Below are 15514 nucleotides of genomic sequence, written 5' to 3'. Positions count from 1 at the left end.
ATTGGGCTATTGGGGGTCTCCTGGGGGGGCTAATGGGGCTTCGGGGAGTCCTGGGGGTGGGTTGGTAGGGTCCTGGGGAGATATTCGGGGTTTTGGGGGGTAAAATGGAGAACTGGGGAACCAATAGGATCTGGGGGGGGGCACTAATGAGGTTGGGGAGGGTTGGGGGGGCTGAGGGTGTTTTGGAGGGACCTGGGGGTGGCAAATGCAGTTTGGGTGGGTTGCAGGGGGGATTTGGGATTCCTTGGGGTCCCAGGGGTACCTGTGTCCCCCCCCCCCGCGGGTGCTGCTGCTCCAGGGGTACCCCAAGAGCATCAGCTCCAACGGCCTCCAGTACCAGTGCTGGGACGCCGTGGGGGTGGGGGACGGCACCTCCACCATCACCGGGGCCACCCTCAGCTGGGTGCTGCGGGGTGAGTCCCCGTAATCCCAAACCCCCCCTTTTCACCCCAAAATGGCCCTTGGTCCCCAGATCAATGTTTGACCACCAAATCCCCCAGTTTTACCCCAGAATTTCTGTTTGACCTGATTCGCAGAAACAGACTCTACAACTCCCAGAGATTTATAAAGCAGCAGTCTGGCGCCAGGGTGCAAGGGGATTTCTCCACAGAGCTTTCACCCCAACAGCACATTTTACCAGAAACTTCTAGAGTGTGGATATACATATTCATTGGATCACATAACACAGATATCCATATGCATAAGTGAGGCTGGGTTAGCTCTAGAGGCTGGTGTCAGCAGTTTATGTTCTCTTTGCACCTGCGCATTGCCTCCTGGGGGGCATCTCTGGGGGTCTGTTGGAGGAAGGCTCACAGTCCTCCTCACCTTGTACTTTTCCTTGGAGCATGTGCAGATTCTCTTGGCCAATTTCTTGAACAACAAGAGTGGTTCCCACTGGTTTACCACCTCTATCTTATCTAAAAGCACCAGTCTATTAATTTCTACCGCCCATACATGGCTATCTATCCACTACAAAGACTAAACTTGCTAGAACCCATCTGCTTTCCAAGGACATGTCTCTTATTTTTGCTGAACATTGTAGTTCTTGGTAATTTTCCACAGAAAACTGCTTTGTTTTGATGAACACAGTAGCAGTAGCCCTTGGTAAGCTTTCACAGAACAGTCAGGGCAAGCAGGATTATTAAGCAATATTCAGAAATCATTATAAGTTGCTGTAAGTTGCTATAAGTAAATAAGGTGCAAAGCAGGTGATAATTTCCTTGTATCAGTACACTTCTCCCCTGCCCGTGGTTTGAGAATGAGTCAGCTGTATCAGAAAACAAGGTTGTCCCTAGGAGCCTTGCTTTAATCTTAGGTCTAGTAAGGGGCAGGAAGAGGAAGGGGCAGCCTGAAAGCTAAGGCAGTTGAAGGTGATGTGGAAAGGCTTCTGTCAGCGCCTTTGCCGTGGTGTCCCTCTGGATGTGCTTTAGGATCTCTAGTTCATTCTGCCCTGGTCCTGTTCCTCTCTGGCCACTCAGCCCCAGACGTTGCGGAAGGGACGCACGCTGTCAGCTTGACATCAAGTGAGTAGGGGCTGCGCTGTGAACGTGCAAACTGCTTTGTAAAATCACCCCCGGGTGATGTATTGGGCACCTCGCCTGTGACACTGAGCTCCTGAGAAGTGTTCCTCTTAGCCTGGTCTTCCTCGTGCAGACATTTGGACAGACTTCATGTGCCCAGCGAATGAGCCTTTGCTGGGATGACTGTCCCCTGAGAACAGACTCTCAGTGGGCTGCGGCACCGTTCTGACAAGGGGTCTGCAGCACTGAAAACTGTCCCGTAAGGTATCTGACAGCCCCTCAGGCACGGTAGAAAATCAAAATAAGGAAGACTAGTGCACGCTGTCAGATGTGGACAGAACTTTTTCGATTTCTCTGGATGTTAACCAGTGGTAAGATAGCTACAGAAATCTCTGACTTTTCTTCCTCATGTCCAAGGGAAGTGCCTTACCAGCACTGACACTGATGGCTCGTTGTGCACTGCTGGTTCATTACAGCACAGGATCAGCCTCTGAATCTCTTGGCTAAGGAACTTTTTAAAGCCAGTATTAGACCGTACTAGTGCCATACTGCTTGTAACTTACTAACAATTTTTTTTTGGTTTGGAAGCAACTCAGTCGTTATACTAAGTTTAGCAGTGTAAATTCTGTAGTTTATCACAGTTTAGGAAGAACATGAAAGTAGCAAAAAATATTTTCTTACACAGTCATCCGCTCCTTTACAGGCAGTTGAAGATGCGTCTGTACCAGTTGTCAAGTTTGAGTTTGATGGCTTTGAGGTAAGCGTTTTGCTTTTGTTCTTCCTTTGGAACAGGAGAACTTCTCCAGGGAGCTGTGACCATGCTGTTTTACAAGGTTATTGGTACCTTAGAGTGTATTTAGGAAACTGTAATTAAACAGCCTGGCCAGAGCCGATCCCAGGAGAAGACGCTGCAGTAAAATGGGAGCTGATAGGAAAATAAGCCCCCAGGGAGTTTGGCAGGTGGGGGGACATCAGAGACGCCCCTTTCTGCCCTGTGCTTAGAGCAGGGGAGCCTGCTGGAACGGCACTTATCTGCCAGGGACTGCAGAGTGGGAGCAGAGGCAGGGTCCTTGCTGACTCCTCCCAGCTCTGACACGCTGGCTTTCGACAGAGGGATGGGTATGGGGTAGTTCACTGTGTGAATCATGTCAGCAGACTAAATGCTTTGTTGCAAATCAGAAGTGAAGTGGTCATGGGACAAGCAATCTGGAAAATGGCAAGTAGAAGTACTCATGTGACTCCTGCCTGGGTTTGTCAGCTGCAGGAATCCTTGTATCTTGACTGCCTCTTACACGGTGACTGGAGACCTGCGTGCTGTAGTACCTAAGCAAGTCACTGCTTGGTACCACTCTCATGAAGTCACTTGTTCCGTGACCTTCTTGTGGCCTTTGTCTGGTGCAGACATTCACAGAATAACTTTCTTGCCTCAGACTGTGCTATGAACCAGATGCTTCAGGATCAAAAGGGCTTACTGCATAGAGAAAATGCTCTCTCCTTTGCTGAAGTGTAGCTGAGGTGGTTGAACTTACGTCTGAATTCTCTGGTTAGTTTTAAGTTCCCTTTTAATGGAAATTCTAAGTTTAGAGTAATCTTTTTCAACTTAAAATCCCCTTCCTTTCCCTAGCTTAGAAAGGGGGTTTTGTAAATGAAGGGTTTTGTAAATAAAATGTGGAACTTCTAGCAATTTTCTTGAGTTTTTTGGCAAATAAATCTCTTGGGAGATGTATCTATAGTCACATAGTTTTAAATACAAATGTTAACCCCTCTTTCTAGACTTGACTAACTGTCCCCCACTGGTGTGCTGTTCACAAACAGTGCAGCATTCTAACTCACGGTTGGCACTTTTTTCCCTCTTAAGATTGATCTGGTGTTTGCAAGACCGTCTGTGCAAACTGTTTCTGATAATCTTGATCTCGGAGATGACTGGCAGCTGAGAAGCCTGGATAGGAGATGTATACTGAGCTTAAATGGTGAGCATATTTACACATCTTTAAGAAGAAAGTGTTACTGAAGTTGGTCTAGAAAGCGCATGACACAACTCCAGTTTCTGTACGAGGTGCATAAGCTGATCTCCTGTGTACTTGAGATCTGAGGAGGTGGTGAGTGGGCTTAAATTTAGATGTTTCAAGGAGCTGTGTGTTTAGATAGAGCTGTATTTCATGTTTCTTGGATCAGGGTGTGTGCATTGTTCCAGTTTGCCACAGAGACTGCTTCAGGTGAATAGGGAGAGCACTTGACAGGGAAGATGTTTAAAATACCCAAAGCCTAACTTGCTCACTGTTTAACAGTGACTGGTTTGATTGTTCCTGGCTGTCGAAAGAAACCTGGCTGTCGGAATCCTCTAGAAAGGCCTTATTAAAAATGGTTGGCGATAGTCTATAAACTGTGACAAAGCTGTTGAGGGCACCAGTTACCTGGAGGGATACGGAATGTTATGTGTAATCTGTAATTTTGAACGTACTACAAAGCGAGTAATCCAAACTTGTTTTCATAGATTTGAACGATAAACTGTAAGCTATTGATCCAGCGTAGCATAAAACAGACCTGTACCTGTTACTAGGAACTTCTGTCCTTCAACTTTTTCCTTAGAGTTACCGATGAAATGCTGCATCTAGTGCCAAGTGAGGAGAACTTCTGGCTCATGCTCCGTGCGATTAAACTGTGGGCAAAACGTGAGTAAGGTGATTGTAAACTTTAAACTTTTCAGAGGCACCTCATGCTGAAGAAATAAGAGCATTAGAAGTACTTCAGCCATGGATAGCCATTTCAATGACAGTTTTCAAACAAAACCTGGTTTTTAGTTTAGATTCAAGGTCTGTCCATGGGGTAGAGTGGGTGTGTTTTTTAATGGGAGTAGAGTGAGGAGAGGAGGGGAGTGCCTGCAAGACAAGGTGCTTTATTGCTTATCAGGAACCTGACTACAGATGGTAAAAAAGCCAAGTCAAGTATAAAAGCTTGATCCATGAGGAATAAGAAAGTATTGTTTGTGCATGTGGTTAGAGCAGGTACTAGAAGAATGGCAGAAATTTTGTCTTAAGGGAGGTTGGAGTGAAGCAGTAGCTGTAGCAGTGTAGGCAAATTTCAGAGTAGCAGTATTTTGGGGAGTGGTGTGGTAATGATCCTTTTTCTCATCACTGTTAAGGACCAACAGTTTTGGCCTCATCGCACTGCAATAACAACTGACTTTGAGGCTGAAGTGTACTGAGTATTCTATAGATTGTGAAGTTGGTTCTGCAAATTTGAAGGAATATCCTTGGGTATTGAAAGACTGCAGGCTAACGCCAGTGTATCCGCTCTAGGACATGGCATTTACTCCAACCTGCTGGGATTTCTTGGTGGGGTTTCCTGGGCAATGCTGGTAGCAAGAACATGTCCACTCTGTCCAAATGCTTTGGCTTCTGCTCTTGTGAACAAGTTCTTCTTTTTTTTTTTTTTTTTTTTCCAAAATGGTAAGAGCTACTGTTTATTTTAATTTGCAGAAAGAAGTAGTAACATTTCTAGAGGTAGTTCTTCATATAAGATTTATGTTGACAGCATTCAGTCCTACCCTGAATTACATGGCAGAGTTTTAGATGGACAGTTACTGGCTTTTCTTGTGTAGGGAATGGCCAAATCCTGCACTGCTGACACAACCCAAAGACAGCAATCTTAATTTACCACTACAGGACCCTAGGGTGTGTAAACATTGAATTCAGAAGCCTTTAAACTTTCTTCTAACCTAAACTGATGCTAAGCACAATTGTTTTGATATCCGAGATGAACCCCTCAGACCGGTACCGTGTAATGGGGATCCTCGCCCCAGGCTCTCCACAGCAGAACTCTGCACACAAGGGATCTGCATCAACGCCAGCGGTAACGGGAGAGGAGTTCAAACATGGTAGTCCTTCCCGTGCTTGTTAACTGGTTAAAAAGTGTAATTCTTGCTATATGAAACCACATTATGTGACTTGGTACCTAAGCACAACTCACAAGTGAAACGATCCTGCCAGCATAGCGCTTTTTGCCATCAAAATACTTGATCAGCAACAGTTCAGTGTTTCAAACAAGAGGACATCAGAGCAATTAAAAAGTGAAGAGGGAACACGTATCTTGAAAGGCAATGCCTGCAGAGGCAGTTAATTTGGAGGAAGGAGAGACTGGAAGAGATCTCCAGGCCCATCAAAAGGTGACTGAGCTCCATAGTGAGCAGTCAGGGGTTGGCGGTTGCTTCCTCCTTTCTTTATTTCCCTTGGAAGGCTCTTGCAGAACCCAAATCTTCTGAGCATTAAACAGTTTTCTTCCAGTTTGCAGCTTAAAGTTACTCAGGGTCAGGCAGTCACATTTTATCAGGTGCCCACACCCTTCAATGTTAGTAACTGTTCTCCCTAAGTGTTATTTCCCTCTTCTGCATTTACAGCAGTCACCTCACTCTTCTCCCACTTGCTTTTCTGGCCCAAGCAAATCCCGCACTCCTGACATCAGCACACGTGTCAATCTCCCATGTCCCAGCGATCCCCGCAGCTCTCCTCGCCAGTTCTTCCAGGGACAGTTCATCTTTCAGTACGTGAAGGACCAGCAGGGCCACCACGTCAGACGAGCTGTGCTCTCGTCAGTGGCATTAACTCTCCTCTGCAGTTCCTGAAAACACTGTGCCTGACACACGGCAGTGCAGCGCTGGCTCATGCCCCCATCACGCTGCTGGCTCCCAGATGCTCTCTTGTGCTTCCCTTGAGCTCCCTGTAGGGCTTCTTCTCTCTCCTCAGTTTTGGCCAGCCAAAGAACATCCAACTTATGACTCTCAAATTCTTCCCACTCTTCTAAATAACTTTGTGGGGGTCTCATCCTTCTGCCCTTCAGATCAGTAGCTTATCATAACAGGAGAATGATAGCACTGTTTTTCCCCAAGTAAGCAAAAACTTAAACTGTTTGTTTAAATATAAAAATTAAGAGGAAGGAAAAAATAACGGCCAAGTGGAAAGTGAAAGTTTAATTTGGTGCTGAAACAGCTTGAACACTTCTGCTGCAGCTGTAGCAGGGGGCTGACACTTAAATGTCTGATCAGGAGAAAAGCAAAAATCCTTCTGCTAACGTTTCAAATTACAAAATATCTTCATCTAAGGGAAGACAAAATGCATATATGTAAATATTGCTGTATGTTCATAGTGCCTTCTCAGGACAGTGCTTCTCTTATGGCACGAAGAAATTACTGGTGTGAAAAGTTAAGAATTTTAAGTGTTATTTTGAAGTAATTTACAGTTAAATCAGCAGTAGTGAGAAAACAGTCAAGAATTTGGCTTGCAGAATGGGAGATGATTCGTGACTTTCCCCACAGCTTTTCCCGTGAATGACGTTTACAGCTCTCTCACTGTGTGGCAGTGCCAGGCTTTGTCAGGGTCGGTCTGGTCAGGACCTCAGCAGGCTCCTTGTCCATCACTGCGATTCTTCAGTCAGCAAAGACAGAAAGAAGGCCGGGCAGCACTGCCGCCATTGGCCGAGCGAAGCCCCGCCCCCATCTGGCTCCTAGCAACCTGGGCAGCAGCACTGCTGCTATTGGCTGAGCAAAGCCCACCCCTGCCCGGTTTCCTAGCAACCAGGGCAGCACTGCTGCCATTAGCCGAGCGAAGCCCTGCCCCCGCTGTGTGCTAGTAGCGCCCGGCATGCGACCAGCAGTGACAGGGCAGCGGCAATCGTTTGAGGGGGAGGAGGCGAGTAGTGAGGAGGTGGCGTGTATAGAGGAGGAGGAGGAGATGAGTAGTGAGGAGGAGGAGGCGATCAGTGAGGAGGAGGAGGAAGTGATCAGTAAGGAGGAGGAGGAGGCTACCAGGGAGGACGAGGAGACGGCGAGCAGCATCAGGACCCAGTGATCTGGCTGCTGCGGTGAGTGGGGCCGGGGGGGAGCTCCGGGGGACCCCGGGATGGGCCTGGGGGGCTCCAGGCAGGGTGCTCAGGGGGGCTCCAGAGGGCCCTGGGATCACTCCGGGAAGACTCCGGAGGGCCCAGGGCCTGTCTGGGTGGGCTCTGGGGGCCAGCAGGGGCTCAAGGGGGGGCTTTGAAGGGCCCAGGGCCGGTCCGGGCAGGCTCCGGGGAGGGGGATGGGGTCCAGGGGCCGGTCTGGTCGCTGTCCCTCCCACGCGGTCCGGTGGGGAGGCGGCAGGGGGGAGATGGGGGCCGCAGTGCAGTCAGGGTCACCCCTTGCGCGTGAACTGGGTGAACTGGGTGGCCGTGCTCATTTCACGGCCCCCGGCCTTTCGGTTCTGTAAGAATAAGTACGCAGAATTGAGCACCACAGACAGCTGGAAGCCCTGAAGGTGTTTCCCGGCGCTCGGCGCGGGCAGAGCGGTAGTTCTGGGTGAAGGGTTTGGCCAAGAGGGAGCCGTCGGGCGCAGGTTGTCACCTTGAACCCGGCTCCTCTGCGCATCCCGGGCCCCTGCGCCGCGATGACGGTGTGTGCTGGGAGCGGGGCCGCTGGCCTCAGGCCTTCCCCTTGTTGTTGTCCGGCTTCAGAGCTGCAGGTTGTGAGTTTCAGAGCAGCCAAACAGTGAGGTTAGACAAAGGTTCAACAGTCAGGTGAGACAAAGAGTAAAGGAAGTAGTGTGAAGCTTTTGAAAAAAAACCCAGGTGAATGTGAGCGGTGCGTCCATGGGGCAAGGTGAGCGGTGGTCTCACTGAGGTCAGATGGCCAGGGCTGAAGGGGTCCTGCAGATTTTTCAGCAAAGATACGAGGTGATTTGGAGAGACTGTGGCCTCTCCCTCCCGTGGTTATCACCTGAGTAAAACGGTGCGTGTGCTTAAGGGTTTGGTGGGCTTGGAAGAGACCAATTAATTATTGTTGGGCTCCAAAGCCCCATCCAAATGTCGCCTGCTGACTCGGGTCAGTTTTGTTCAGTAGTTGTGTCCCGGCATGGTTTCTGACAAGCACGGCAGTAGTAGCTGAGGTTAATAACTGTGGAAGCCAGAGCAGTTCCTCGAGGTGAAGTCCCTGAGGCGCAGCGCGGGGTGGCGGGTGGCCCAGCCGCGGGCAGCGGCTCCCCCTCAGAGCAGGAGGGTCAATGTACACGTGTCAGAGCCCTGGCTCCTCACACAGCACCAGCCTCCTTTTGTGGAGATGGGGGATTGTTTCCCTGGCTTTTCATCTTCTGAATAGATGGCCCTCGGAGAGAGAGGAACCCACTGGCCATATTCGCTTTGCGTAAGCTTGGAAGCACCAAACAAAATAAACATTTTTGCTGAATAGTGTCATAAAGGCAGCAGTTACCTTCTGGATGCCTGTACTGGCATGTAGATGGCAAAATCCCGTTCTCTGTGATGGACTTGCACCATCTTTGAGTCCTGGGCCCACAGGGGCCTGTTCGGCCATTCCCAGCTGGGACTCACAAAGTCCTTACTGTCAGAACATAATGAACATATCAGAACATAATGTTTTGGTGTTTAGGTTTTATAATCTGTTTTCACTGCTTTTGGTTGGGTACAAGTGCTTTGTTCTAAGTTCTCATCACCTTCATTTCTTCTAGAACTCGAACCGTGCCAGTGAGTGGAACATCAGCCATGCCGTGCGTGCATTATAAGTTCTCTTCCCTGCTGCACTACGACACGGTCACCTTCAGCGGCCTCCACATCTCCCTGGGCAACCTCAAGCGTCAGATCATGGGCCGCCAGAAGCTGAAGGTGACCAACTGTGAGCTGCAGATAACCAATGCCCAGACCGGAGAAGGTGCGTGGGGGCGGCGGGCATGGGCCCTCGGGCACTGCCCGGCTGGTGGCGGCCGCGGCCTGCGGGAGCCACTCTCTGCTCTCTGTGGCTTGTACCCACGTGGCATGAGTCAGCCTGGGGCCCGTCCCGCCGGCGTGCGGGGAACCGGGAGGGCAAGTGGCGCCAGTGATTCAGTGGGGTGGAAAGGGACAGTGCGATTTGGCCACCATTGGTAGCTGTGGCTTGTGTGGGGACCTCACAGAGCCGTTCTGATCTGTTGTTAGACACGGAGCTGGGCGTAGAAGACTACGTGGTCGATGTGCAACGTCTAGTGCTTGCAAAAGCCCAGTAGCCACTTACTGACCATCACTGGCAGTAAAACAAGTTTTGTGCTAGAAGGGAGTAGGAATCAACAATGGTGTTGGCTCCAGCTTTGTTGAACATTTCTGTCGGAGCAGATAAGTGTCCTGTGCAAATAAAGCCTTTACTTCACCAGGTTATTGTCACTCTTCAGTTTTCTGTTGATCCATTGAAATGTGTACTGATTGACTTTTAAGGGGAATTCATTTTTCTATCAGTCTGGTATTAGATGGCTGGAGGTCTCCTCCCTGTGCCCTTCACAAGCGGATTGAAAGCAAGCATCCCTCTCTCTGTCTATATATATCTGCATGCAAGGACAGTCTATTCAGAAGGCAGATGTCAATGCTTCTCTTCTAATGGTCAATGAATTGTCATAAAATACAAAAAGAGGACCCATTCCTCTTTTTGCATCATACACCTGTTGTGCATGTTCCAGCTGCCCTCTGCAGGCTTGCAGAACTGGCAAATAAGTGCACTGGTTGCTGTCCTCATATACACAGCCTCCCTCGAGGAGAGGTGCTGCCACCTGCAATCCTCTACAGACCTACCACAACCCTCAGCTGGGCACAGGCGTAGCAAACTCCTGCCTTTTTGTGGAGCCACTGTTACTTATCCTGTGCCTCTGAAATCTCAGTCAGTGGTTTGTGATCTGGACCAGAAAGAACACTCTGTATGACTCCGTTCAGCAGGTGGAAACAGCTGCTTTGGGCTTCCAGAGCTGCAGCTGGCATCATCTCCCCGTTGCTTGTCAGCCTCAGTGCTCTTTGAGCTCCTCCAACATCAAAAAGTCCCATCTCAGGCCTTTCCTGACAGGTGGCTGTGTCATGGTGAGATTCCCCATTTGAGCAGAGCTCTAGGCATTGGTTTCAGGGTATGACTTCTGTAAAAGCTTTGGGTTTTGTCATTAGTAGTACTTTCACAGCAGCTTTGGCTTTCGGGCCATTGTTCTGACTCGGCCTGCAAAGGTAAGGGCTTTTAATGGTTAAAACTGTAGGCAGATTACAGGGCATGGCTGCTGATGGTGCTTTAAAACATTTGGTCATATCCAGCTTGCGTAAGTACAATACATAAACACTTCTCATGGAGATGTCTTTACATGTGAGACTCACTCAGTCAAAGTGTCTCAGGTAGCTCCTCCTCTTCAAAAGACGAACACGGTGTGAGCCAAGGCAAAGCATGGAGACCTTCAGGCACACTCTGGTTTCAAAAGGCTTTTCAGAAGACTTGTCTTCATAATTAATTTCATTTGAGTCTCTCTGCTCTGCAAAAAGTGAATTGAAAGAATTCACGTCCCTTTGGCTTATTCAAACTAGATGATTAGCTTAAGAGAGGAGACACCACTTTAGTTGGAGCCAGTTCTGCCCTACGTGTGAAAGCAAGCTCAAAAACCCCTCAGGTTCCTGTGATCCAAACTCCAGCACTGCCAGTTCCGTTTGCATTCGCATGTACAGCCCTGAGCAGCTGACAGTGTGGCTGTCGATGGATGAAGCCCCGAGAAGCAGAGAGCTGGCGGCTCTCTTCTGTGTTCTGTCAGTCCCCAGCACTCGCAGCACAGGGGAATCGTTTTTAGTGAACAGCTCGGAAAGCAGCGGCGCAGAGTTTTCATGCTTTAGCCGAGCGCCTGCTTTGTTGCAGGGCAAGCTGGTCAGACTTTAGACTCTGGTTTATGCAGGTGAGACTTTGCTGTGGTTTGTTCCTCTCCAAAGATCTCTCGGGTTTGTAACCTAACAGAAGCAAAAACAACTTGAGCTAGGTCAGGAAAGAACCTCAGGCATGAGCAGACTCTCCTTTAGTGACCTCTGAGACCATTTTGCTGCTGGCATCCAAAGTGTTTGAAAAGAATGGAAAAGGTTTTGCTGCTGGTGTTTGATTCTCAAACCTGAAGACTTCTTGAAAGGTTCTGTTAGTGTGTTGAGATGACAGAAGGGCCATGTCACATATAAAATTTTGCTTTTATGCCTGTGAAGGGGTTCTCTCAAGTGCTATGTAATTACATATTAATATACATTCTTACGAACTGACTAATGTTTTCTTCTGTATTGGTGTTGTTTTCAGAATACACAGATGATAACACCCTGATTCCTAAGAACTCCTCGGTGATTGTTAGAAGAGTCCCTGTTAGAGGAGTCAAAACTACCAGCAAAACACGAGTTATGTAAGTACCCATAAAGCACTGTAGTCTGTGAGGGGTTGCAGTGTGTTAACTTTTTTTATGGAGATTAGTTTACAGAGGCATTCGGAGTGTATCTTTCTTCTTTTTATTGCTTTTACAGTAAAGAGAGATACGCATGTTCCCCTCTCAGAAGAGTCTGTCAGTGTTTGACTGTGTCTTGCATGTGGGGGAGGTGGGGTGGGATATGGCAGGTATTCTTATGCCTCAGATCTGGCTTTCTGGCATACTGGCTACAGAGGAAAGACCAAGGGTCGCTGTTTGGATGGTTGGTTATGTAAGAGCACAAAGCTCTAGCACAGACTTCATCGTTTTGATACTTACACAGCAGAGACAAAATATCTGAGGACTTCCTCTGGCACTGTTGTGTTCTAGAGCTGTAAGTCTGACAGTAATTGCTGACAAACTAGAAATGGGATTTTTTTGTTTTTTTAGTTGCACTGAATGTGCCAGGAGAGAACAGTTTATGTATACAAATACATTTCCACATTCACTAGACCATCAGAACATAATGCCTTGATGTTTAGGTTTTATAATCTGTTTTCACTGCTTTTGGTTGGGCACAAGTGCTTTGTTCTAAGTTCTCATCACCTTTATTTCTTCCTCTAGAACTCGAACCGAGCCAGCAAGTGGAACACCAAAAGCGGTATGTAAAAACACAACCTCACACTTTTTTTCTACACATTGCACTTAATTATAAACAACGTAGCCTCGTATTAATCTCCCAAACATTAACTTAATCTGTTCTGCAGTAAGACATAGTATATGTTGTAGAGACCATGTATTTGATTCACAGCACAGTGAAAACTGAGTAATGCCATCATTTGCACAGTTCTAATGTGAATGTTGGTGTTTGTGCCTAGTGATGCATTGTGTTTCATATTGAATATGCTGGAATATTTCCTGAATGACTTTGTGTTGTACAGATAACGTAGGATTGGTTTTAGATCAGGTAGGTTCAAGGTTTGCACAATTCAGCTGGTGCTGTGTTCTACATCTGTCTGTCTAGAGCTAGTATGTTTGTATAGGCTGTCGTGTGCTCTTTGTTTCTTGCAATTAAAATTGTTTGGAGTGTATTTTTTGCCATTTTCACATTGTATCACTTAGCTTTTGTTTTTAAATACTTTCTCTGCCTAACAGTTTGGGAAGATGTTATCAAAACCCACTGAGAAACCATTGTTGTTCCGCTTGGTGCTGTTTCTTACTTTTGACTTGGCGGTTCAAACAAATCCCAAAATCAACGTATCCCATACATTTTGAGGACAGTTCTGTGCAGCTAAGATTCCTTTTCGTGTCCTGAAATACTTGGGTATTTGTTCCTAAAGCTGTATAACTGAAGTGCTATTGTTTGGCCTCCTCTGAGTACTTAAAGTCTCTAAAAGATTGCTGTGAGTTTAAATGTTGTTGCTACCTGAAGTGGCATTCCTAAGTTCTGCATTTGATCTTTCCGTTTTACCCGATGAAACGGTTTAGTTTCATAGTTTGTCTGCAAATGCAAATATCTAAAGCCCAGCGCACCGAGTTTAGCTGCTTCTCATGAACCACGTTGGCCCTCTGAAGCTGTCATAGGTGTGGACTTTGTTTTGAACCAATACACTTACATTAGGTTGGACATGTCTCTTTCCGTGACACTCGGAGGATGTAGTGCAGACTTTCAGGCTACAGTAGAGGTTAACGTTTGCTATGTTTTGATTCTACAACTTGAATGTGTGTTTAATTTTTTGTGAACAGATTGAGGACTCTTCTGCACCCACTGCTCTGGCCCAGCTCATTAAGGTATGTGTATATTCTTGTCAAAGACTTAAAACCCCCCCCACCACCACCAAAAAAACCCACTTGCTTCATATTTTCAAGTCTTGTATGGTGATGTATAACTGGATAACTGCTGTAATGTGAACAAAACTTAATTTTTAATAATTTACAGTATTGGTTTTAACTTTAAAATGTGTGTATATTCCCATAGTATCCCGTAAAGAGTAGTTCCCAGTTTGGGAGGATAGAAGGGGAGCCCCTCAACGTAATGTTGCACTATTGCTCATCTTCAAGACATAAAGAAGCAGCACTTTGGGAGCTGTTTACTGTTTCTCAGACCTTGTGTTAATTTTGTGTTGGAGACTGACACAATTTTCACAGAAGAATTTAACTGGCTGCAAGTTATGGACATTTCAGGGGGGGTTTGCAACAGCCAAAATAGAAGCGTTTGTGTAACACGGACAATTGCGTGGCTACTGTTGAGTTTCTAGTCACTGCAGTTATAGAGCCACTCTCTGAATGCTGCACAGTTTCATAACTTGTAGTCTACGGAGAGTGGACAACACACCCTAATTTGTTTGAACGCAGACTGTAAATTGTGTAAATGTGCCTAATTGTTTGCAGGAATATCCCAATGTGTTAGTGCAGTGTATTAGCAGAGGTGGCCTTCTGAAGCTGCTGTAATGCCATGGTTTGCTATGGAACTGCTTGCATGTTTTGCTCAACAATGTGTAACTTTGTCTGGGAAAGCACTAGTGGTTGCACCTTGTGAAAAGGCGTAGTGTGAGCCTGTCAAATTACTGGTCTTAGAGAATAGAGAAGGCAGGGCCATGCAGAGGGGCTAGTTCTTTCTTCTGAAAATAAAGGCTGGAGTTCGAGAAATCTCTTCCCACTCTCTTCTTCCCTCTCTCACTGCAGAATTAAATTGTGTACATTTGGGGAAAAATCCCCAACAGTTACTTTGGAAGGTAGTCACCAGAAGAAATTGGTCTCCATTAGCACTGTCCCTGAACATGTCCTTGGTTCTGTAAACTCATGTGAAGTTTGACTCTAAAATGTGAAAAACTGTCCAAGTGCTGTACACATTTAAGCTTTTCAGAAAATGTACGTATTTCAGAAAAATGCAGGAATGTAACGTAAAGCAGCTCCAAACTGTTATAGTCCAACCTCCTCGGTGCAGACCGGCTTGGCATGGAGGCAATGTGTTGAAATGTTTTCTGCTTTATTATTACCTTGTAGGAAATTCCGTATTTGAATTATGGTCTGTGCCTAGCAATGGTTTGTGGGGTTTGGATGTGTCTTGTAAACTGTTTGGGTTTAAACAAATTGGTCAAGTATCTGTGAAGTTTTCTGTAAATGGGAACAGAAGGGGTTTCATAGATGTCGATCTGGATTATGTTACTGTTGTGTCTATAAAACAACCATTTAATAAATTGTTGAAACTAGTGGGTTGCTTTTGCGAACGAATGCATATAAAATCAAAACCATGAGTGGTTGCTCTGAATGATGGGTGCTTGGAGGTCCGTATCCTTTACATCCCTCCCTTCGACCCTGCTGGTATCCGGACTAGTGTGTAATGAGAACATTTGAACAAATGCTACTTACAAAAAATCAGCTGGCTTCGATAATTTGAAGGTCTAGTTCTGCGTAAGGTTTCTATTACAATTTGTGTGTTAGAAGGACACAGCAAACAGGAAAAAACCTGCAGGTTGTGCTGACCGTAGTTAAATCACTTAACGTGAAGAAGCGAGTAGGCAGGGGACATGCAGTTTGGGCTGCCTACAGCACACGATGGTCCAATTTCTGCTGAAAAGAATCTTTTGTCTTGCTGAGGAATTATAAAAAGCTTGATTGCTCTTAATGCTTCTGTGTCTGAAGCTGAATTTCAGTGAGCAAAAGCAACTTCCCTGACTCCTAAGTTGTATGTCCTTTTAATGCTGCAAAATGTAAACACTGATACTTGCATACATCTCCATTAAATGTACAGCGGAGATTTTCTCCTTCAAATACTCTGGAGCTCAAGAATCCATTTAAAACTACTGG

At 46.7% G+C, this 15514-nt stretch overlaps 1 protein-coding gene across 1 annotated transcript; it reads left to right on the top strand.

Moving 5' to 3' along the window:
• Window positions 1–8815: 8815 nt before the first annotated feature.
• On the top strand, window positions 8816–9571 carry LOC141927328 (E3 ubiquitin-protein ligase RBBP6-like). The gene is made up of 2 exons (XM_074834492.1): window positions 8816–9210; window positions 9474–9571. The coding sequence occupies exons 1-2, from the start codon at window positions 9045–9047 to the stop codon at window positions 9539–9541; spliced, it is 234 nt and encodes a 77-aa protein (XP_074690593.1). The 5' UTR covers window positions 8816–9044; the 3' UTR covers window positions 9542–9571.
• Window positions 9572–15514: the final 5943 nt, after the last annotated feature.

The sequence above is a fragment of the Strix aluco genome, chromosome 9 (assembly GCF_031877795.1).
Source record: "Strix aluco isolate bStrAlu1 chromosome 9, bStrAlu1.hap1, whole genome shotgun sequence".
In the NCBI taxonomy this organism is placed as follows: domain Eukaryota; kingdom Metazoa; phylum Chordata; class Aves; order Strigiformes; family Strigidae; genus Strix; species Strix aluco.
Note: the sequence above shows the minus strand (reverse complement) of the source record. Positions and strands in the feature narration are given on the sequence as shown.

Bases quoted from the DNA above. Each gene is read 5' to 3' on its own strand.
- LOC141927328 (XM_074834492.1), top strand. From the start codon at position 9,045: ATGCCGTGCGTGCATTATAAGTTCTCTTCCCTGCTGCACTACGACACG. The intron at 9,211-9,473 runs GTGCGTGGGGGC...ATCTGTTGTTAG, and splicing joins CAATGCCCAGACCGGAGAAG to ACACGGAGCTGGGCGTAGAA.